The sequence below is a fragment of the Lontra canadensis genome, unplaced genomic scaffold (assembly GCF_010015895.1).
Source record: "Lontra canadensis isolate GAN:19392208 unplaced genomic scaffold, GSC_riverotter_1.0 scaffold101, whole genome shotgun sequence".
Classification (NCBI taxonomy): domain Eukaryota; kingdom Metazoa; phylum Chordata; class Mammalia; order Carnivora; family Mustelidae; genus Lontra; species Lontra canadensis.
In genome coordinates, this window is record NW_022631095.1 from 1,162,034 (window position 1) to 1,185,099 (window position 23,066).

At 45.8% G+C, this 23,066-nt stretch overlaps 1 protein-coding gene across 4 annotated transcripts; it reads right to left on the reverse strand.

Annotated features, from left to right (window-relative positions):
- Positions 1–9,823: 9,823 nt before the first annotated feature.
- Positions 9,824–20,208, reverse strand: GOT1L1 (glutamic-oxaloacetic transaminase 1 like 1). Of its 4 annotated transcripts, XM_032837994.1 has the most exons (9): positions 14,250–14,965; positions 13,344–13,525; positions 12,925–13,036; positions 12,569–12,678; positions 12,257–12,349; positions 12,013–12,163; positions 11,161–11,326; positions 10,513–10,655; positions 9,824–10,277 (listed from the first exon to the last, which is right to left on the reverse strand). In XM_032837994.1, exons 1-9 carry the CDS (start codon positions 14,362–14,364, stop codon positions 10,129–10,131), a joined length of 1,221 nt encoding a protein of 406 aa, XP_032693885.1. In that variant the 5' UTR covers positions 14,365–14,965; the 3' UTR covers positions 9,824–10,128. The 4 variants fall into 4 exon arrangements, with proteins under 4 accessions (XP_032693885.1, XP_032693884.1, XP_032693886.1 ...); XM_032837993.1 differs by lacking the exon at positions 14,250–14,965 and adding an exon at positions 20,089–20,208 and having other exon boundaries at positions 12,569–13,036; positions 13,344–13,586; XM_032837995.1 differs by lacking the exon at positions 12,925–13,036 and having other exon boundaries at positions 12,569–12,709.
- Between the last annotated feature and the right edge of the window lie 2,858 nt (positions 20,209–23,066).

The following is a 23,066-nucleotide window of genomic DNA, read 5'->3' on the forward strand; positions in this document are numbered from 1 at the left end:
CCAAGAAACACACTCTGAACTATAGAGAACACACTGCTGGTTACCAGAGGGGAGGTGGGTGGGGAATGGGGAATTAAGAGCATGAAACAGGTGAAGGGGATTAAGAGTGCATTTACCATGATGAGCACCGGGTGCCGTACAGAAGTGTTCAGTCACTATATTGTACACCTGAAACTAACAAAATGTTGTATGTTAACTATATCGGAATTAAAACTTCAAAACTGGGTGGCTTGGTTAAGCGGCTGCCTTCGGCTCAGGTCATGATTCCAGGGTCCTTTCCCTCTGCCTGCTGCTCTGCTTACTTGTGCTCTCTCCACCTCTCTATCAAATAAATAAATAAAATCCTCAAAAAAAAAAAAGAAAAGAAAAGAAAAACTCAAAACTAATTTAAAAAGACATAAAGGTCTATGAACTTAAACACAAAAAGATGAAAAGGATTTTGGGTGGATCAACGATTTTTTGATTGTAAGAAAATGCTACTCAATTATATCTTGGCGTTTCAAGGCACCCCCCTAAAAAAAAGTTTTCCATATGGGGTAAATTCACTTCTCTGTCCCCATGACAGCTTCAGCTTTGTGGTATAAGATGAGTTTTGAAGAAATAGGGTGATATGCTGAATTTGATTCAAAGGGCGAATGGTGAAAAGCCAAGGCTGGGGGTGGTGGGTGGCCCACCCAGACTCAGGGTCCCATATTCATTGAGCTCCTGAGTGCTGGACCCTGTATGAGGTCCCAGGAGCACTGCCCTACAGAGGTAGCTGACTTAGGTCTCTAAGGAAATGAAGACTGGACCTGGGACCCAAACTTACATATTGACAGACTGCAGCTGCCGCGGAAGAGCAGGTTTCTGCAGAGCTGGGGAGGCTTCCCCGTCCCAGGAGGCATTTTTCCGGCTCTAGTATTCTATGGAGCAAGGAGCCAATTCATTAATAAAAGTGTGATCACAAAAAAATTTCAGAACCTGTTATGTGCCCGTCACAGGCTTGACAAGGCAAAAATGTTCCCTGCTTTATGTTGCATTATATTGTCAAAGTCGGAGAATAAAATGAAAGACACACAAAGTGTACACAAACAGGTATAAAGGGAAACAAGAAAGAGGAAATAAATATGTTCGTGGGGAGTGGAGACCTTACTTCGTAGGAGGGTTACATAGCAGCTTTTCTGAGGGGGAGACATTTCAGCTGAGAAGTGAGACCCACACGACGAGAAAGAGCTGATCTTGCCAAAAGCAGAGAAAGTGTTACCGGCATAAAAGAGAGCATGGGCAAAGGGCCTGAGACAGGAAGACCTGTTCCAAGAACTGAAAGAAGCTCGGTGTGGCTGCAGTGTGGTGAACAAGCGAGAGAAGGCGCTTAAATCTTGCATCACAGAGTACGGTGAGGGTCCCTATTCCGGGTCCAAGGAGAAGGGTAGGCGAGTACGCGGATTAGGCTGCCCAGGACCACCCTAGAGCCAGGACAGGATGGAAACCTCGAGCAAAAGCGAAGGCCTGCTGGGGGCGCTCAAGTCCGTCCTCGACCCGCACCCCTAACCCCCAGCCTTCCGCGGGTCAGCTGCGGGGCTTCCTCCGCGGTTCGCCCTCCAGTCCTTGTCCGGAAACGGGAGCCCCAGCTCTGGCTAGCCCAGGGCTCCAAGCAGGTGCCTGGGTGGAAAACGCCTTCCTCCCACCCCTGGGCTCCCGCCTACCCCGCAAGCTGGTTGTGCGCCCCAGCACCCGAGGTCTGAAGCGCGGCCAGCAGTCACGCCTTCATCCCCGCGGTCCGTGCGGTCCTGGCGGCCCTGGAGGCCGTGCCCTTGCACCGTCCCAGAACCCCATCCACGGCTTTTCTCGGGGTCACCCTGAAGCGAGGGGTCACCCCAGCCAACACACAGACACACACACACAGGGGATTTGGGCCCCGAGGCTGGAGCCATCACTGCTTCCAGAGAGTGGAGAGCGGGGTCCCAGGCTGGAAAAAGCGCCCAGCGGCGGGCTTTCCTCCTGTGCGTCCGCAGCCATCTGTTGACCAGGGCAGGCCTAGCTGCCCCACCTTCTTTGCTTTGACTACGTACGAGGTCTTGCTGAGACCCACGGCCGACGGAAAACCGGAGAAGGCAGCCCAAGAAATGCCGCGTAAAGCTCAGCGCGCGCACCCACTAACTGCTGGGCTCGGGCGCCAGCACTCATGAATAAACACGAGGGCGCACGTCCTTGGGATGCCACGGAACCTTCTGGAATTTCAGCGCCCCTACGGGGAGAACCTCGGAGTTGCCAGGTACCTTCAGAGGCGGATTCCCTTGAAGATCCAGCTCCCCCGCGGCAGGTCAGGGCTCAGCGCGGGGCGCAGATGACTGCACTTTGGATTACATCCCCTGGGGCGCTGTGCACGTACGCGCAGATGCTAGCAGCAGAGGCTAGCGTGGTCCACGTTGGCCGCCACGAGAAAAAGCGGAGTCGCAGAGTGTGTGCAGACACCGCCTCGAGTCTCCGCAGCGAACCCTGGCTACTCTGCAGTCATGGCCGCTCTCCGGGCGCTCCCAACAGCTGGTGGCGCCGCGCGTCCCTTCGCCGCGCTTTCCACGTTAGAAGAAAGGCTGTCGACCATTCCGTCCTTCCTACCTGTTCCCTTATCTCCAGGTCCTTACCAGTCCCTCTGAGCGCCAGGTTTTCCTCCCGCGCAGAGGATTTTATCTGCTCTGAGGGGACGCAGCTGTGCAGCTCCTCATTCTCCGTAGGGCGCAGGTTACCGCTGGCTCCGGGTGCGCTAAACCTGGAGGCTCCTCTCGCCCGGGACCAGTGTCCCTCTGGGCCCTGTTCTGCGGGCTTATTACCTCCTCAGAGCTAGATGCAAGAGCTCTGGGGCGGGGGGAGGGCGAGAGTGAAGGAGTGGTGGGAGCAGCCTGTGGGGGAAGGCAGCACCCTTAGCAAAGGTCAAGGTACTATGCGCGTGGATCCCTGAAACCCGTTACTAGCTATGTGGCCTGAGTTGGGCAGGTTACGGATGCTCAGCAGGACATGAGATGCTGGACGAGAAGTGCTTACAACAGTACAGCTCCGGATGAGCGTTGGACGCCCGTTAGCTAGGACAGCAGTGGTCATTATTACAGTCTGAATTCATTGGAAGAACCAGATGCATTTACAGACAAATGACTCAACCTAAGTACCCGTATTTCCAGTGTCCTACGCTGGGTTACAAAGGAAAAGAGACCAATAAGAACAAAAAGTGGGAACCTATACTTTCCCATGTTAACTCTACCGGAAAATGCACCATTATCGAAATCTTGTCTAATTTCCCACCCGCAGGCCTTTACATTCTATATTTCTCTGATTCCAAAACTTTTTTTTTCCGTTTAAAAAATCAAAATTCTGTTAGCCAATTTATAGTACATCATTAGTTTCAGATGTAGTGTTTAGTTTACCCATTTAGTATAACACCCGGTGCTCATCACATCACATGCCCTCCTTTATGCCCATCACGCAGTGACCCCATCCCCCCATTTCCCCTGCTACAACCCTCAGTTTGTTTCCTAGAGTTGAGTCTCCTGGTTTGTCTCCCTCTCTGATGACTTCCCAGTCAGTTTTGATTCCACATGAGTTTTAGAATCAGCTCCTCAATGTCTATTTTTTTATTTTTTAATATATTTTTAAAAGAATTTATTTATTTATTTGACAGACAGAGATCACGAGTAGGTAGAGAAGCAGGCGGGGCTGTTGTCTGGAAGGAAGCAGGCTCCCTGCTGAGCAGAGAGCCCAAAGTGCGGCTCCATTACAGGACCCTGAGATCATGACCTGAACTGAAGGCTGAGGCTTAACCCACTGAGCCACCCAGGTGCCCCAATATCTATTTTTTTAAAAAAGGCTGGTGGGACAGCAGTTCTGCTATAATGCTTGTTTTGAGAACTTGAATTTGTTCCAACACAATTGATATGTTAGGGAATAATTTGAACATAACTTAGGTGCAATTTCTTGTGCAAGAAGCACTAGGGAAATGCTGACAGCTGCATGCTAACTGGGAATAAGACTTTGAAGGAGCTCCAACTTGCTGGTGTTCACTGTGTTTTTTCACTGTTGGTTTTTAAGACTATGCAGAGTAGACACAGGGGATGGGAACAAGGCAAGTTAAAATCCCACAAAGCTCACAGCTCTTATCAAGAGTTTGCTGTTTTTTCTTTAATAAACACTCCCTGGGTTGCTGCAAAAAAAAACTCCCTGGGTTGATTAATTTCCAGAATTATGAAAAAATTGCTTCTGATAATTTTTGCCAGTTTCTCATTGCTCTTATGGAAGAGAGAATTCTCAGAAGTCCTTACAGCACTATTCTCATTGATGTCACTTCACTTCCTCCCCTCATGTCAACTTTCCTTCCCTGTCTTTTTTTCCTTTTTTTCTTTGTCACACTCTTTACTGCAGGATTCCCCGTCCTGATCACACCTGGTTACCCTCTTACTCCAAGCCTGCATTTAAGTAACTGAATTTTACTGGAGAAAACCATATAACCTTACTCAATGGGCATTCCACAAAAGCAGACAGTCTTACTACAATTAATACTTCCCACTCTTAAAGAGGAGAGAAATGGGTATTGATTCCTGATTTTTCAATTCCAATGCAGTATCACAGACTATATATCTCATTTTCTGCCCTCAGATGCTGATGAGATTAACTGTTTTATGCTCTGTTGAATCTTTCTTCACACTCTTGCCAATTATTTTAGTTTGTTTGCATTCTTTAATTAATGATCAGTAATAATCTTTTCAGGTTGAAAGTTTCCTTTTTAGGAAATTGCTGGCTAATGTCCTAAATCCTTTAATAAGTTGCTTGTTTATGTCTATTTTCCATCAAGGTATTTTTTTTCCAAGATTTTAGTTTTAACTGGGGGTGCATGGGTGACTCAGTTGGCTTAGGATTTAACTCTTGGTTTTGGCTCAGGTCATGGTCTCATGGGTCATGGGATGGAGCCACACGTCTGGCTCCACACTCAGCTGGGAGTCTGCTTCAAGATTCCCTCTGCCTCTTTCCCTATTCGTTCTCTCTGTCTCTCTAAAATAAATAAATAAATAATTTTTTAAAAAAGATTTTAAGTAATCTCTACACCCAACATGGGACTCCAACTCACAACCCTGAGATGAAGAGTCATATCTTCTGCAGACTGAGCCAGCCAGCCACCTCAAGGTATGCAGTCCTTTTCTTCATGTCATATATGTTGCAAATCAACAAGTTTGTGTGTGTGTGTATGTGTGTTTACTTTGGGACCAAAAGCAAATATTGGCCAGAATTGCTATTTTTTAATGATGTTTAAACAACTCAACTTATAATGTCCTATACCTCTCCATTTCCCAATGAGCGAAAAACATTCCTCATACAAAACATAAAGGAGGCTCAAAATTTACTGTGGATGATGACTGAAATGATACAGAAATATCTTAGAGCAAAAGTTTCCTAATTCTCAAAGTCTGCTTTCTAGAGAAGCCAGCCTGGTAAATGCTTGACCTAGTCTTGTAGAATTTAAGAGCCAGAAGCAATTTTAGGTGATGATATATTTCATTCTGGACAGTTTAAGGAAATTTAAGATAATTTAAGAAATTTAAGGGGCATCTGGGTGGCTTAGTCAGTGAAGCATCCAACTCTTGATTTCAGCTCAGGTCACGATCTCAGGGTTATGAGATTGAGCCTCATGTTGGGCTCTATCCTGAGCATGGAGCCTGCTTGAGATTCACTCTCTCCCTCTGTCCTTCCCCTTACCATTCTCACATGCCCTCTCTATTTCTCTCTCTTAAAAAAAAAAAAAAAAAAGGAGGAGGGGAGCCTGGGTGGCTCAGTTGTTAAGCATCTGCCTTCCACTCTGGTCATGATCCTGGGGTCCTGGGATTGGCCCCAGCATCAGGCCCGCACACCTGCCCCCTGCATCAGGCTCCCTCTCTCACTGCCCCTGCTTGTGTTGTTGCTCTCACTATCTCTCTCTCTCTCTGTGTCAAATAAATAAATAAATAAGATGTGGATAGGGTAAATGTAGATACTTGAGGCTGAAGCATTAAATTTGAGATCAACCAATTAAATACTATTTATATGCTTGGTAGACTACTGCCTAAGAAAAGTTAGGAATTCTTTTTCATATAGATATTTGATTCAAATAGATATTTGATTACCATTTTAAGCAAAATGGAAGAATAAACGATAAAACTTATATAAAAGTTGGGGCACCTAGGTGGCTCACTGGGTTAAGCCTCTGTCTTCGGCTCGGGTCATGATCCCAGGGTCCTGGGATCGAGCCCCGAATCAGGCTCTCTGCTCAGCAGGGAGCCTGCTTCCTCTTCTCTCTCTGCCTGCGTCTCTGCCTATTTGTGATCTCTATCAAATAAATAAATAAAATGTTTTTTAAAAACTTTGACAAAAGTTATCTATGAGGGAGAAGGGAGCAGCATGGAGGGTATAGTAAAAAACAAACAGACTTCTTTGAATATACCTTGTTCTATAGATATGACTTTGGACCCATGTAAGTATTTTACATAATCAAAAAAGAAAAGTAAAAATTATTCTCTAAGAGCAACAGTGAAATAAAACAAATGAATTCAACTGTAGATTGAACTGGTGGTATAACCACTCAGAGGAACTATTCTAAGTGTCTTTAAAACAAGTAATTTGGATGTATATCCCCAGTGGGATGTAGCCCAAGGACAAAACCTCTGCCAAAAAAAATATTTTTAGCTGTTTTTAGTAATCATATCAGTACTGGTATTGAAATTATGTTTGAGAAGCTACTGTGTTAATAGTGTCAGTTAAAGCAAATAAGTAATCATATTCATGTTGTCAAAAGCTGGGATTTGGGGCATGAGAGAAAGGAGATTGTAAGAAGATACAAAATTAATGGGGTCAGTAAAAACAATGAATTTCTGAATTGTGGTTGGAGTTATCAGTAAGCACTCGATATATTTTATGTTACTGAAAAGGCTTGGAAGTGATGACCAGTCAGTCCAGCAGCAACGAACACTTCAAGAGCCCAGATTATGGTTTTATAAATACTTTTTTCTGCTAAAAGTAATTACAGCTCCTTTGAGAAATGACTAATGACAGATCTGGGGCAGAAGATGTTCAAAATTTTCCTGGAACATCTTGTCATGCCAGAAAGCAGAGAAGCTATCAGAGTACTAGGGTTGTATCAAAAGATCTCAGAAACTAATTTGAATTGGGTCCTACAGGTCAAAGATGGGACATTTTAATATCAATAAGAGTATTATTTGCAGTGGAATCAAACACATAAAATAGACTTAAGCCCATACATTCATAACACTTTTTAAAATACCTTTTTAAATACCTTTTTTAAAATACCTCACCAATCACCTTTAGAGAATGCTAGTACAATAACTCATTGATTTAAACACTGGTAAACAGTGGGACAGAAACATTAATTCTGCCTTTCCTATATAAAATGCAGCTCAGATTCATCAAATCACAGTGAGAGGAAATTCCTATTTGTAAACATATTCTAGCTAAAAAATGAACAAATAATGTTAGACTGAGAATATCACCATTCTGCAGTACTAATGAATTAAGGGAGCTGGACAATGATCAATAACTACTAACATCACAGAAAAACAACTAGTATCATGTGTTTCTTGATGAAACATACCACCACCATCAAGGATGTGACCTTACTAAGATAAGGAATAATAGTAACCTGAATCTGATCAAACCTCTCATCTTAAATTCTTATTTTCAAGAAATACAGGGAGACAAAGGAATGGTTAAATTATAGTAATGGGATGGACTCAGCAAAACTCGGTCTGTGGGAAACCCTACAGGACAAAAGACCCAGTTCTTCAATTTTAAAAAATCACAAGATTAGGGGAAAAAAAAAAAAAAACCCATGGAAGAAGAAACTATACAGAATTAAAAGACAAAATATTTGTTCCAAATAGCTATATTTGTGTAATAAATCACTCCAAAACATCATGTCTTAGCAATAACAACATTTCATTTGCTCTTAGATTGGTAATAAGGAAAGGGCTCAGCAGGATGGTTTATCTCTATCTCTGCTTCATTCAGTCAGCTGGGATGGCTTGAAGGTTGGAAGCTGGAATCAACACATGTCTAACTGTTGATACTGGCTGTCAGTGGGATCTCCACTAGGACCAGGGCCAAAATACCCACACACGACTCTCAGTGAGCCTGCTTGGATTGTCCACAGATCAGTGGCTTGGGTTCCAAAACCAAGAGTCCTAGAGATTGAGAAAACCTGGAGGAATAAATTCTATCTTCATCCATCAGTGAGGAAACACAGGGACTCAAGATAAATCCATCTGTAAGCTCGCTGCACTTGCTCCATGAACTTGCTTGCAATCCTCCTCGATTATGAGACCTGTAGACAGAGGCCCCGCCTCCTAGCCTAAGAATCACAATCTATGGGAAAGCTACTATTTACCTCCCAGGCAGGAACCCATTAGTCTTGCCAGACAGGCTTTGAGTTCCAAAGCCCAACCTCATAAGGCTGATCACTTCTGCATGCCCTGTAAGAACAGTCTTCACGGAATACAAGAAAGCTTGCATTGTATTTGCCCAAATCCTTGTGCTAAACCCAGCACAGACAGAGCCCCATTCAGCACCAATGTGTGATATGTGTATAAAGTGTTGCCAATCAGGGATACCAAAACTCTGGGATCCAAAGTTTTATTGGGGGTCAATCACATAGGTATGCAGTGCCCGTGTAACTGACCTTAAGCACTCAGTCTCTGGCCCCCAGAGGTCAAACATGTCTCAAGATCTTTGGCATGCAAAGCCTCTTTTATCAAGCAGGATACTCCAAGGGCTCAGAGTTCCTTTCCCAGGAACCAGTCAAGGGCTGGTCCCAAAGACCTTTCAGTTGTATACAGTTTGAGCAAGCAAGTCCTGCTGAGTTAAGCATTTACTCATACTCATCTAACACATATGACATGTCACTTCTTATTTTTTTAAGATTTTGTTTATTTATTTATTTGAGAGAGAGATGGAACCAGAGAGAGAGAGAGAGAGAGAGAGCAGGAATTCTGGGGGGAGGGAGAAGGAGATGCAGACTCTCCGTGAAGCAGGGAACCCAACACAGGGCTCCATACCAGGACCCTGAGATTATGACCTGAGCCAAAGGCAGGTGCTTAAACCACTGAGCCACCCAGGTGTCCCATGTTACCTTTTATTCTTAACTACATTTTTACCACGTAAGTTGAGTCTCCCCAGTTAGGGTGGAGGGCAGCATAAGAACAACAACTATCATACCTTTTAGTACCTTGGTGGCTTGATTATATATTAGCAGATGCCCAATAAATAATCAGATTCTACAATCATGCCAGTGACCCTTGCTCAGGTTGCTCTCTGCCTGGGATACACTTCTAGCTCCCTTCTACCTATTATCACTACTCCTAGCCTTCCATCAATACCCAAACCAGTTTGTAGTTCCTTGTGAGATCTTTCCCAACTGTTCTGGCCGACATTAAGGTTATTCTTCTCTAAATTCTTGACATATGTACTGTTCATATAATCTACGTGGCTTTTTATTATATTCAACCTTGAAATGTTGCTTAACTTTCATAGGACTAAGTCTCATCTCTCAATTAAACTATAAGCTTCTGGAGAAAAAGCACTGGATTGTACCTGGTTTTTTTTGCCTTCCCTTTGATGCCCAGATGCTATGATCTAAATGTTCGTGTTCTCTCAAAAGTCATATGTTGAACCCTAATCTCCAATGTGATGGTGTTTGGATGTGGTTAGATCATGGAGGCAGAGCCCTCATGAATAGTATTAGTGCCTTTATGAAAGAAGCCCTAGGGAGACCCCCTGCTTCTTCCACCATGTGATGTTCTAGTTAGAAGACGCTGTTTATGAACCAGGAGGAGGGCCTTCACCAGACACTGAATGGTTGGTATTTTGGTATAGTAGCCCAAACAAACTAAGGCACCTGATCAGGACCTTAATATAGTGTTCAATAAATATGAGATGGTCATTGAAGATAGACATTCCCTTCTTCTCTGGGCCTTTTTAACCTCTCTTTGCTGAGGCCAGACCAATGCTTCATAAACAGGTGGGAAGAGAGAAATGAACTGCAGCAATGAATAATCAGCAAAGAATTTTTGCGAAGACTAAAGTTTTTTATTCCAACCGAGGCTCATCAATTTTCTGAAGACATTAGTCCAAGCCCTTGGTGGAGAGGACAGCCTCGTTGATGCTCTGAGTGATATAATCTATGTTGTGGGCATTGATACAGGTGAAGTTGATCCGACTGTTCTTGGGGAGGTAGATATGCTTTTTCTTGACCAGGTATTCCACCTGCTGGACTGGTGATAATCCCAGGGTCTGAGATACTAACTCCCCTCTAACCCAGGGGGCATGACAGGGAATAGGAAATGTCAGCATTTCTGGGGATCCAGAAGGGTCTTTAAAGCAACTCATCTTCCCTCCAATCAAACTCTGAGGTGAAGCTAGGGACTGGTCACCCAGTCAGTGAAGTTTAATGCTCAAACACAATCCCAAGGTCAGAAAAGAGGGAGCTACCCTCTCCTAGACACTTACCATTGAGTCCGAGATAGCTATGGGACCCATTCTGGTCTGTGATGTGATCCCAGGAGCCAGGCGTTCCCAGGAGTCGGAGCTTCTCCTTCACCTTTTCCTTGATCAGCATGATGTTCTCTACAAGCCCTTTCAGACTCTGCTTCCTGCCAAAGAAAAGACAGCAGGAAATTAAAGTATGAGGTTTCCCTGCTGTTAAACTCCTCATTGCCATTGTACTCTTCTTGCCTTCCAAAGCCCCAACCACAGTGCCTGAGGGCGTCCCAGTGGAGCACGGGATCTTGTTACAAGTGGGAGAGGAGTTTCAGCCCATATTAATTTAAGCAAGCCAAGCAGGCTCATAGGCAGATTTTGCCAGAGTCGCAAGTCCTTGAGCCTGCTTAATCTTCTCCACCTGGAAGAGTTCAAATAATTCATTGGACTGTGTCCGAAAAGAACATCCCATGGTCCACTCCCCCAAGGTAAGGCAACCTTGGGCACAGCCCCTGCTGCTGATACACAATGAGTCCTCAGCAAATGTTGATGAATGAATGAAGTCAAAGCAAATTGCCTCCTCAAGGCAACTAAGCAGGAAGAATCTTGTGAATGGGCAAGTCTGTACATATGTCTAGAGGCTCTGCCATCCTTTCCCGCCCTATACTTTACTCTTACCATTCTTCCTGAAGAGCAGGGTTACAGAGGATGGAGGTGATAATTCGAGCACCAGTAGTAGGAGGGTTTAGCCACAGGGCCTGGGTGAGTTTCATCAGCTGGGAGAGGACGCAGAGCAGGAGCTCGTTGTTGAGTGCCACCACGACCAGGATCCCTACTCCTTCATCTGCAGCATTGGGACAGACAGCCCCTCAGTGTCCTCTGTTACCAGAGCCTTCTCTTACGACTTTACATCCAACATTGCAGAAGAGAGGGTTGGACCACTGCCCCCCCCACCCTTCCCAGCCAAGTCTGTATCCAGACCCCAGGAAGTGGCCAGAGGCTCTTCTTCCAGAAAAAGTAGCTATAAGTAAGAGCCTCAAAGATGGAAAGCACTTGAAAGATCACTAAGCCCTCCCCCTCATCTTTTGGATGAGGAAACAGAGGCCCAAAGGGGCAAAATGATTTAACTGGAGTCGGTCTTGGGGCATGTGGGTGGCTCAGTCAGTTAAATGTATGACTCTTGATTTCAGTTCAGGTCATGATCTCAGGGTCATGAGATCAAGCCCCTTGAGTTTCTCTCTCTCTCTTTCTCTCCCTCTCCCCCTTCTTTAAGCAAATAAACAAATAAATAAATTAAATGTAAAAAAAGAACTAGAGTCAGTTTTAGTAGCCAGTTTTAGGAATTGAGCTGAGATGATACCACAAAACCTGACTTGTAGCTCAATGCTCTTCCCTTCTGCCTCCATGGTGCTCTCTCTGGAGTCCTTGGCTCTCTCCAGAGCATAGGAGTTACCAAGCACATCATTTGTGCCATGGCTAAGTCACCACTTCAGCATAAGGCCTTTCCTTTCCTTTCTGCCCATTCCATACCATAGATGCCAAAAGTCTTGGACAGAGACTGGCTGCAGAAGAACTCAAAGCCTTGAGACACAAAGTACTGTAAGAATCCAGTATCTTTTTCCAGGTCCCCGGTGGATAAACCTTGATTGGAAATGTCAAAAAATAGGAATATCTGCTTGCTCTGTAGGAGAAAGGAGAATGGGAAAAGGATGAGGTTGATGGAGGAGATGACAGACGGTATAAGGGAAGAAAGTTGGGCAGATGTTGGGCTCACCTTCAAGCTAGCCATCAACGTTGCCCACTGACTTTGTGTCAAGTTGCAGTCACAAATGTTCCCAATCACAAAGATACAGCCATGCGGGGCCTGCTGCAGGTAGACACCGTCTCATCAGGCACTTCCCCTACCAAGTGGGAGTGGCACCAGGGCATGTGGAGGAGAAGTCGTCCTCCATGTTGGTTCCTACTAAAGGGCCAGGCAAATTCAAGCCTAGGAAAGGCCTTTCATGACAACAGGGTCAGCGGGGACAAAAGGCAAATAAAACTGTAATCAGGTCTGAGGAGAAGTTTCTGAGTGGGGCCTCTCTACCTCCGCCACATTGAGGAGCACGTTGGCGTCCATGCACAGCTGCTTGGAGTCCCAGAAGGAGTATTCGCGAACTGTAAAGCCCATGTCCTGGAAGACGAGTCCATAGGGTTCTGTGGGAACACAGCCCCCCTCCAGCTGGTACTGAGGAAATGGAGGCAAACATGTCAGGGAATGGGTCTGAGGGTCACTGGCAGAAGGTGGGACGATAACAGGAAATGGACAAGCATACTTGGCTTGTCCGCCATCTTGCTCATGACAGAGAGTGAGAAGGGCAACAGTGAAGATGGCAAATGGGGTGGGACTCGGGAACAGGAGCGAAGGATCTTCTGTCACCCCCATTTTGCATAATAACTCACCTTTTTTAGAAGAAATAATGTAAACTATCTGAGAATCTTTACGCCAGATTTTGAGGAACTGGGCCCCAAGTTGGAAGGCACCATTGTCACCAACAGTGTGCACACCCCCTACCTGCCAGCAGAAAATAAACAGAAATAACTCTTTAAAAGAGTAATAATGATGAAGTCCTGCCTCAGACCCAAGTGATTCCTTTCTGGAAAGAGCTTGGACATCAGCAGAGTGATGCAAAGAAAGGTGGCTTCAGGTTTGGATCCTGACTCCGTCCTCCACTGATTAAGTCTCCAGACTCTGAGTCTCAGGGCCCCCTCTGTCAATGCCCAGGAGCCCTCCAAGGCACCCCTTTCTGGTTAAGGACTGTGTAATCCCAGAGCTCCACTCCCTGTGTCTGGATAAGTAAGCAAAGGGCCCTTCTTCTCACCCTGTTCTCCACAATGACTTGGTTGTGCTTTCCAAAAAGGAGTTTCAAGGCCGCCTCAGTGAATGACTTCATGCCGTTCACCGGTAGGTACTCGTAGTTCAGAGATGGATCCTGGGCAATCTGCAGGCGCATCTTGGGCACCACAGAAGACACCCAGGGATGGCCTTTGCTGGTCTGGCAGACTGTGAGGGAAGCCACAGGGGCACTCTGGATGGCTGACCTCAGGGCCTCTGAGTCTGGGCTCTGCAGATAGCCCACAAACAACTCATCGGTCCTGGCTTTATAGGGGCTTTGGAAAGTTGCCTAGGAAAAGACAACTTTCTTTCTTTTTTTTTCCTTCCCCTTTATAAAAACAATGTGCTGGGAGTGAATGTCTATTTTTTGTCTTTTTAAAGTATACAGCTGAAGCCATGCTTTCTTTTTTTTTTTTTAAGCCTGTGCCATTTTAAAGGGCAAATATGACATATCACATGGGAGTTCTAGACCCATGAGACTAAACAAAGGTAACCCCGACTTTCACAGTGGCAAGGGCTGGTTGCATTTCAGAAGAGTCATTTTGGGGTGCCCTTCTTAATTCAGGAACAGAAAAGGGGAGGGGAGGGGAGAAGGAAGAGGCTGAAGAAAGTATAGTGCCCATGCAGACCCCGAAGCATGGAGCTGGAGGAGAAGACGTAGCTCTTACCAAACCCCTGGAAGCCCCCAGCTAAGGGCAAAGGGCACAGAATGACCCATAGCATTTTTTGTACTTTTCCCACAGGACAATTCTGTTAACAAAAACAGAGCTCTCTACTTGCGGAGGCGTGACCATCTCCAGGTTCCTCTGCAGCAGGGGCAGACTGTCCTCCTAGAGGCAATCAGGATATGAGTACTAAGTCTTATAACACTCCCAAACCACAAGGCATCTACCTCTAAAAGCCAGGAAAATCTTGTTAGGACAACTGTCTTGCTTATAGGTCTTTAACAAGCTGCCTTCTAGCTTCTGGGCTAGGGGCACATCCATGAACACCGAAAGAGTAGTCATCACTGAAACACAAGTACAACCAAGCCTAGGCTGTTCTGGGCTCCTGCTCCAAAGCCTTCCTCCAAGCCTGGCCCAGCCAGACCTGCCTCTTTCCAGAACCCTGTCAGATCCAATGCGGAAGCTCTGGACAACTGGTCACCAGAGCAACAGAACGCTACAATTCCCAGTCTCCGTGGTGGCAGTCCCCAAAGGCTATGGGAATATTCCATGGAAGTTGAGGACCATTCCCTGAGAGAGCTCACAGAGATGGGAGAGGAGAGGGGAGGACCTGGAATTCCCAAGCACCTCTCTCTAACTCACTGCCTTCTCTGGCCCCCCTGTTGCCCAGACCAAAGTAGCAAGGCAGCCCTTGGAAGACAGGGCAAGGCAGGCTGCCCAGAAGCCAGGTGCAGAAGTGAAAACCTCAGACCCAGCAATAATCCAAGTTGAGGGATACATTTAAAAAGCTTCTACTTTTGTTTTGCTAAGGATCCCGGATTTTAAAAGGAATAGAAAGAAAGCAATGTTTCCTTCCATAGTTATTTTAAATAAAGACTCCTAGGTTTAGAAACAGGATAATCTGCAATTCCGTAGGCCAATCCTATTTTCTCTCAGATCTAGAGCCAAGACTTCTATATTGGTTAACCATTTTATCAGGCCCAGCAGCAAGTGTAGATGGCAGAAACCAAGGGCGCAAAGAGCCAGCCTCTGGAGGATCAGTCTTACGATTTGCTTTCTTTTTTTTATTTCTTAAAAATAACTTTGTAAGTGATTGTTGTAGACATCGCTGGTGTCTCACGCAGATATCCTTTACCTGACCTGCTGGCAGATAAGGCTCCTCTTCCAGATCCAGTTCTCTGGAGAGTAGCCCTCTGCTGACAGACACTTGCTCACCCAAAAACAACCTGCAGTTTACGCCCTCACCAACCGGGGGCAGCCAATGACTCTCTAACCCAGGCATGCAAAAGGCCAGGGCTCTTGTCTTGGGGTATCTCTTGGCTCAATTTGCACTCCACGGCCCACCCCCCAAATCAGCTCAAGGCTAGACTTGACTTGGAACCACATCTTTGAAAAGCCTCTTTCCCCTTCACAATGCCACTTCTTACAGTCTCCTCCTACAGTGTGCTCCCTCTGCAAATCATGAACCCCAAATCCCTATCTCAGGCTGTGCCTCCAGGGAACCTACCTTGCGACAAATGATTATGACAATCATCCCCATTATTGTAGAAATTTTTAAAACCTCAAGAAACTATAATGAAGAGGCGCCTGGGTGGCTCAGTCAGTTAAGTGTCTGCCTTTGTCTCAGATCATGATCCCAGGGTCCTGGGGTTGAGCCCGGCGTCGGGCTCCCTGCTCCATGGGGAGCCTGCTTCTCCCTCTCCCTCTGCCTGCTCCCCCTGCTTGCATTCTCTCTCTCTGTCAAATAAATAAATAAAATATTTTTAAAAAGAAACAACTATAATGAAGAACATCGATTTGCTACAAACAATCTACAACCACACTTAACATTTTGGTATTACCCTCTTCCAGTTTCTCTTCTGTGATGTTTATATTTTAAGACAATTGAAATCAAAATGTACATGTCATTGTCATCACACAGTTTTCACTTCACATTTCAGTTGTGAGAATTCTAACATGTGTGCCAAACAGAACTGTTTCCGTTGCAAGTAATGAAAAACCCAACCCAAACTAGCCTGAGCAAGAGAGATCACTTATTTGCTCTGTAACTGGGCAGCCCACCGTACATCTGACTTCGATCACAGTTCAGCCCAGAGTGTCAGTGTGTCGCCAGGGCTCCGGCTTCATTCCCTGTGATTTCCTTGACTCTGCTCTTCTGGATGCTTCAGTTTGGTTCTCCAGCCAACTCTGGGCACAGGAGCAAAAGTGAATGTAGCAAGTACAATATGATACACATTTGAAAGAAGTTTACAGAGCAGTTCTATTTGTAAAGAAACAATGCCATTACTAAAGGCATGTTTGAATTAATAATGGGACATCCATAGGGGTGCCTGGTGGCTCAGTGGGTTAAGCCTCTGCCTTCCACCCGGGTCATGGTCTCAGGGTCCTGAGATCGAGCCCCACATCAGGCTCTCTGCTCAGCGAGGAGCCTGCTTCCCTCTCTCTCTCCGTCTACCTCTCTGCCTACTTGTGATCTCTCTCTCTGTGTCAAATAAATAAATAAAATCTTTAAAAAAAATAATGGAACATCCATATAATAGAATTCTATGCAGCTGTTAAAAGTAGCCCTCTGACATGGGCGGATGGAGAGGAGAAGGGAGTTGGAAATTGGAGGGGGAGATGAACCATGAGAGACTATGGACTCTGAAAAACAATCTGAGGGTTTTGAAGGGGTGGGGGGTGAGAAGTTGGGTGAGCCTGGTGGTGGGTATTATGGAGGGCATGTATTGCATGGAGCGCTGGGTGTGATGCATAAACAATGAATTCTGGTACACTGAAAAGAAATTTTAAAAGTTAATTTTTTTTAAAGTAGCCCTCTGCGTACCTTTGTGGAAAAATCTCCAAGATACCACCTTAAGTAAAAACCAGGGAGGTACAGAATAGAGAGCAAAGTGGAGGAACATTTGGGGGGAGGGTGTGGGGAGAATAAAAAATACATTTGCATGTATATGCATGGAAAATCTCTGGAAGGATACATACCAGTAGCAGGTAACTATGACTGCCTCTGGAGAGTAGAAATGGGTGGTTGATGGATAAGGACAGGGAGGAAGACTAACCTGCTTTTCATTGTACACCATTTTGTACTTGGGAAATGTTAAACCAAACACATAGATCTCGCATTCAAATACTGTGTTTATGTTTTTAAAAATGGCCGCAGCCTTTCCAGACTTTATATCCTTACAATCCAGAGGAAGGGAGAGCACCTCTTCTCTTAGGTCCCTGGAGGAATGAGAACGTTTCCTTCCCTAAAGCCCCCAGTCTCCTTTTTCCCTTCTCTTGGCTGCATTGAGTCACTGGCCCATCTCTGACCTGATCATGGGGGAGGATGGGATACTCTACTGGGTTTAAACCAACTGCCTAGAGCTGGAGCTGAGGTGGATCCTTCCCAGACCACACGAGAGAGAGGGGACAGAAGGTTTCCTTAAAAGAGATCTCCAGTGTTCTTAAAAATGGGAATGGGCGGGGAAGGGACGCTAGGAAAGCGGTCAGCAAGGGTTCACTGCATCATCCATTCTGAAGTCTTAAAAATCGCCAGTTTTGGGGCGCCTGGGTGGCTCAGTGGGTTAAAGCCTCTGCCTTCGGCTTGGGTCATGATCCCAGGGTCCTGGGATCGAGCCCTGCATCAGGCTTTCTGCTTGGCAGGGAGCCTGCTTCCCCCTCTCTCTCTCTGCCTGCCTCTCTGCCTGCTTGTGATCTCTGTCAAATAAATAAATAAAATCTTAAAAAAAAACCACCAGTTTTAATGCCTATTTTTATATGTGTTGTCCTTGTACTTCTAAATCTGTTAAACTTCCAGGGTCTCCGTTGCTGTCTCAGCAGCCATGGGATGCAGGGAAGGTGCTCTCTGGATGACCCCAAGGCTATGGAGTGTGACAGCAGGAGGGCAGTCACCATGGAGGAGTTGGCTGGCTCATGCCAGAGGCTCTGTCTGGGAGCTGAGAACTGGAGTGGAGTGTTTATGGCCCCATGTTCGCTTCTCTCAGCAGCCCAGGTACAGACATGGTTCAACGAATTAGAATAACCTGCCTTTTCCTACACAGTATGGACCACTAGCTGATCTTAATCTTCCCCAATTGTTCCTGACCATTCTCAGGGTGTTCTTGTGTGACTTTGGGGAACGTTCTTTCACATTCATCCAGTGCAGTCATACCCCTCATCCACATCTGTTTCGTAGGACATCACTTGTGTCCAGCATTTCCTTATTGCCACAGTGACCAGTGACCACTCTGACAACTACAGGACACCAGTGTGAACGCCGAGGACCCATTCTCCTAAAGCTTCCAAAGCCATAAACTCTCACCTACCAGAGCAGTCAGTACATGTCTATAACCCTCAGAGTCCCCTGGAAATAGTTCCTTCAGCTCTTACCTACCTTCCCTCTTGGCCACAGCACTCAGACGTAAGACCCGCCAACCCTGCCCCCCGACTGTCAACTAGAGCCTCATAGTAGAGCGGACAGAAGAGCTAGGCAGATCTGGCTTTCCATCTCAGCTTTCCCCCTTAATACTTATATACCCTTAGGTAAGTGGTTTAAACTCTCTCCACCTCAGTGTATGCATTTTATTTAAGATTTATTTATTTATTTTGAGAGAGAGAAAGAGAGCGCAAGTGTGTGCATGAGCCCAACATGGGCTTCAACCTCATGACCTTGAGATCACGACCTGAGCCAAAACCAAGAGTCCAATGTTTAACTGACTGTACCACCTAGGAGCCCCTATGCATTTTTAAATGGGGATAAACAAATATTATAGAATTGTGTGAGGTTTATTATGGAAAAGAGCATGTCCCTCAGGCTACCAAGAGACAGAAACCACCGTATCAATATCCAAGGAAGTTTTGAGTCTAGAGTTTATAACACAGAGTATTTGGGAAGTTCAAACTAACATTTGAACAGACTAGTTTTTAAAGGGTCCCCCCCCCCCACACACAGGAAATTGCAAGACCCCAATCTTCAGGTTCTAGTAACCATGGTCACAGAAGTTGGCTGCTAAAGTGGAGTAGTCCTCATGGGAAAATTTCCCCATAGACCCCTCAGGCTCAGTCAAGGAGGACAAAAGGTAAAGAAAAATCATAAAGGGCTGGGAGAGAGGGGTGTCCTTATAACTGATCCAAAGAGCTCATTCCATTGCTAGGAACGCGGATCAAACAAATGGTTTCTCCTTATGTCCCTGTCCACATAAACGTGCTATGTGCTCTGGACCAGTGATCACTGTGTGTTGCTCCCCTTCCCTGCTTTTCTAGATGGCCTTCATAGCCATTTCCCTCCCAGCACTGAACACTGGATATATTAGGGAATAGTTAAATTCTGTTTCAGTCCATAACCTGCAGTATTATGGGTAGCCGCTTTCAGATGAGGAAAATTCACCTCACCCAGAGATCCTAACTCTGTGCTGGATGTTGGATGTGAGTTTGGGTTGTTCCTTTTGGGAGGAGAGAGCAAGTTTTTACTTGCATGCAGAAACACTGCATTCTGTTAGTTTTGACCATTCTTAAAATTACATGTTTGGAGAAAAATATGGGCTGATGAGCTTCCAAAAGGTGGAAGGTAGTGATTTTTCTCTAAGTCCACCCAGAAACCCTTTTCCTACTCTTTCTGATAGCAGGCCCCAGCCCTCTCTGCAGCTTTGGTCCGTGAATCCTGAGTGACAGCGCTTCCTGGGAGAAGAGGCACGTGGCTCAAGCCTGGGCTCCTGGAGTCCTACTGGAGCTGGCAGAGAAGAGCTGTCCATTACTCTCTAGTCATAGAGCTGTATGCAAACGATCCTAAAGCTCTCAGAAGCTACTGGCCCCGCCACGTAGGAAACCCCCAAAATGACGTCAACTGCCTGTGAAAAGAAATCGGAAAAGAAGAATGTCTGTTAGTTGGCTCAAGTCTCTGATTCCGGTCAATATCCGTTTAGGGTCTTGGTGACAAGCAACAGAAATGGACTCTAGCTGGTTCGTGTATAAGAGGAATTTATAGAAAAGATCTATGGTAGCTCGCGTAAGCGATAGGGAGGCTGGAGATTTGGGAGCAGGAAGCACGGCCACCATCAGACCACGAAAGGAAGCAGGTGGGGATCCTACTGCTGAACATCAGAGGACGCAGTGACTGGTCCCACCTTCACAGTCCTCTGCTTGGCCACCAGAAGGCCGGCTGCCACGGCAGGTCCCAGACATGGGTCTTCGCTGCCACAGCTACTGCTGTGGATCAGCACCCTCCACGGTCGTTCCATCGCAGCTCGCATCTCCGAAGGCCCACGGACCAGGAAGTCCGTGCCTGATTGGCTGAGCCCACTCACGTGATCCCGTGCCCCGCCCCCCCGCCCCCCAAGCTCTAGCTAAAGGGTGGGAGGACAGCGGGTCTGGTCATTACAGCTTCAGTTAGGGCAGGTGGGTGCTGCCTTACAGCGAAAGTCAGAAAAGGAAGACTTTCTTCTAGAAAGAAGTACACAGGCTGGGCATCCAAAAAAGACAAATTTTCACAATTTTATCACCCCTTTCCCTCTCTTCTCCGATACGCCCATACTTCCTCCCACACTACTGAGGGTACTTATTTCACAGAGACAGGAAAAGCTATCAGAAGAGGGTTTCATGGGCGCCCATCACAGCTGCCCATCTACTGACGTAAGTACCCACCTACTCTCTTTTCTCTTAGTAGGGTGCTTGAACCCCCCTCTTCTGGGCCCCATCTCAGTCCACCCTCTGCCTTTGTTGCCTGGGTCCTGGCTACACTGTCCTGCAGTTGTCCTTCCTCTCCTCCATCGCCAATCACCCCTCTTCCCTAGAACATTCTCTCAGGCATACAAACAGGCAGCGAAACTCCCATCTTAAAAACAAACACCGCTCTGGAGACCTCTCCTCCCCTCTCCAGCTGTTACCCCATGAGTCAGTCAGGGCTCAACCAGAGAAGCAGAACTGCTGTGAGCGATGTGGGTATTGTGGCAATTAGACCTCACACAATTGCAAGAGGACCCAGGGAAAGGATGGTCCCCGCAAGGGAGTTGGAGATTTAAAGAAAAATCCTTTGTCAGGCTGCCTGAAACCCCCCTGGTGGACAAATCAGAGCCTACAGGGAAATCTGAGAAGCCAGACACATCATTTGCAGAATTGGGACTCAGAAGGTGTAATGCGTGGAGGGGTCTATGAGAAGATAGGGCTTCTGCACAGCTCCCACATCTGCGGGTGTGCAGCCAAGTCCCCAGTGGTGTGGCATCCTGGTCGGCAGAGCCCACACTCTGGAAGCAGAGCACCTGCTCTGGGCCTGGCATGGAGGAGAGTCTGAAGACAAGCAGCCCACCCCAACCCGTGTGCTTTCTATTCTCACTCTGAAGTCCCTGCGGTATTAAGTGGGAGCCACTTCTCTTCTGCCTCTCACATCTTTGGCAGGTTTCTCCTCTTTTGGTCAACTCTAACCCAGAATCTAACAAGAATTCTGGGAAACAGGTGCCCAGATTAATTAAGATGACAAGGAGATCATCCACCCACCACATTTCTCTGATCCTCTTCAGAACAGCACCTGTGGAGAGACTGTTTTATATTTTCTATCTCCACTTCTTCATCTCCCAAGTTCTCTTGCGCCCATTCCATCACCTCCACGCCATCAAAGCAGCTCTCATCAAGGTCAAACATGACAATGGTGCATTCTTGGTCCTCCTATTTGAGATGTCAGCAGCGTATGACACAACAGACCTCTTACTCCTTGAAACACTTTCTTCCCACGGCATCCAGGATGCTACTTACTGTGGCTTCTCCTTTCACCCCACTGCTGCTGCTCCTCAGTTGCCTTTTCTGGTCCCTTCTATTTCTGACCTCTAAATGTTAGAATGCTCCAGGACTTGATCCTCAGTATTCTTTTTTTTTTTTTAATGCCTGAAGTTGTTTTATTTTTTCCAACTTTATTGAGATCTAACTGACATATAGCCAACATTGTGTGAGTTTAAGGTATTGATTTAATACACTCTGAATTTTTCTCTTCTCTGTCTATGGTTACCATGCCTGTGAGCTCATTCCACTTCCATGAGCTTAAATATCCATCTGTCAAATTTATATATCCAGATCCAACTTTCCTCCTAACCTACAGATTTGGAAACCCACATGCCTATTGATGTTCCAACAAATAATTAATAGACTTCTCAAATTTATTGTGTCCAAAAACTAACTCATAGTTTCATATCTCACTCCTTCCCTTGTCCTACCCCCATTTTGGTCAATGGCAAGTCCATTCTGCCAGGTGGTCAGGCCAAAAATCTTGGTCTCATCCCTGACATCTTTCTTTTTCTCTTATACCCTACATTCAACTCCTTGGCAAACTGTATCCTTTTTATCTTGTAATATCTCTAGAGACTCTTCTCACTATTACTGCTGAGATGGATGGATGAGTGGATGAAAACAGTGTACAATCTGTGTTTAGATGGAGGACAGAGGCTACAGTCTGTGTGAAGACACAAAGATAAAGAAGAAAATGAGTTCATTAGTAAATATAAGTGTGGTTGGAATAATAGTGTATGGAGGAGGAGAGTGGTGAGAAATCAGGTAAGGAAGGTAGGCACATTTAATGCCACACTCTGTATGGAGGGCTCCAAATCTCACCCCAAATGCTTTAGAAAGCCACTGAATGATTTTAAGAAAGGGAATAACATTGTCAGATTTGTATTTTAGAAGAATCTCTCTGGGGTCTTATGGAGGATGAATTGGAGGGTAGCCGGAACTCAGCAGGCCAAGTGGAAACTACTTTAGTTCATTTGGTTAAGAAGGGATGAGGGCCTGAGCTATGGCAGTGGCTAATGGGTAAACTTGCCACATGTCCCCCCTAAAAATACCTGGCACAGACCAAGCATTAGGGGAGATGCTGGCAAGCAAGGGCAATCCTGAAAAATATCCACTTAATTTAAACAATATCTTATGCATCAGTAATAAGTTCCACTTATTTTTGTGCAACTTTTCTATCTCTTGCTTTTTAAAGAATTTTTCAATACAACAACTTGCAAAAAATGTTAAAGGACAGCAAAGGCAAAGTTTAAATATGTTTTTCATTTCATGAGGTCAGAAGTCCAGTGGCAGAC

Excerpts from the sequence above, each read along its gene's own strand:
- GOT1L1 (XM_032837992.1), bottom strand. The coding sequence starts at position 14,364 with ATGACTACTCTTTCGGTGTTCATGGATGTGCCCCTAGCCCAGAAGCTA. Across the intron at positions 12,350-12,568 it reads TGCTCCTCAATGTGGCGGAG|CAGGCCCCGCATGGCTGTAT; the intron begins GTAGAGAGGCCC and ends GTCTACCTGCAG. Across the intron at positions 12,164-12,256 it reads CGTTGATGGCTAGCTTGAAG|AGCAAGCAGATATTCCTATT; the intron begins GTGAGCCCAACA and ends TTTCTCCTACAG.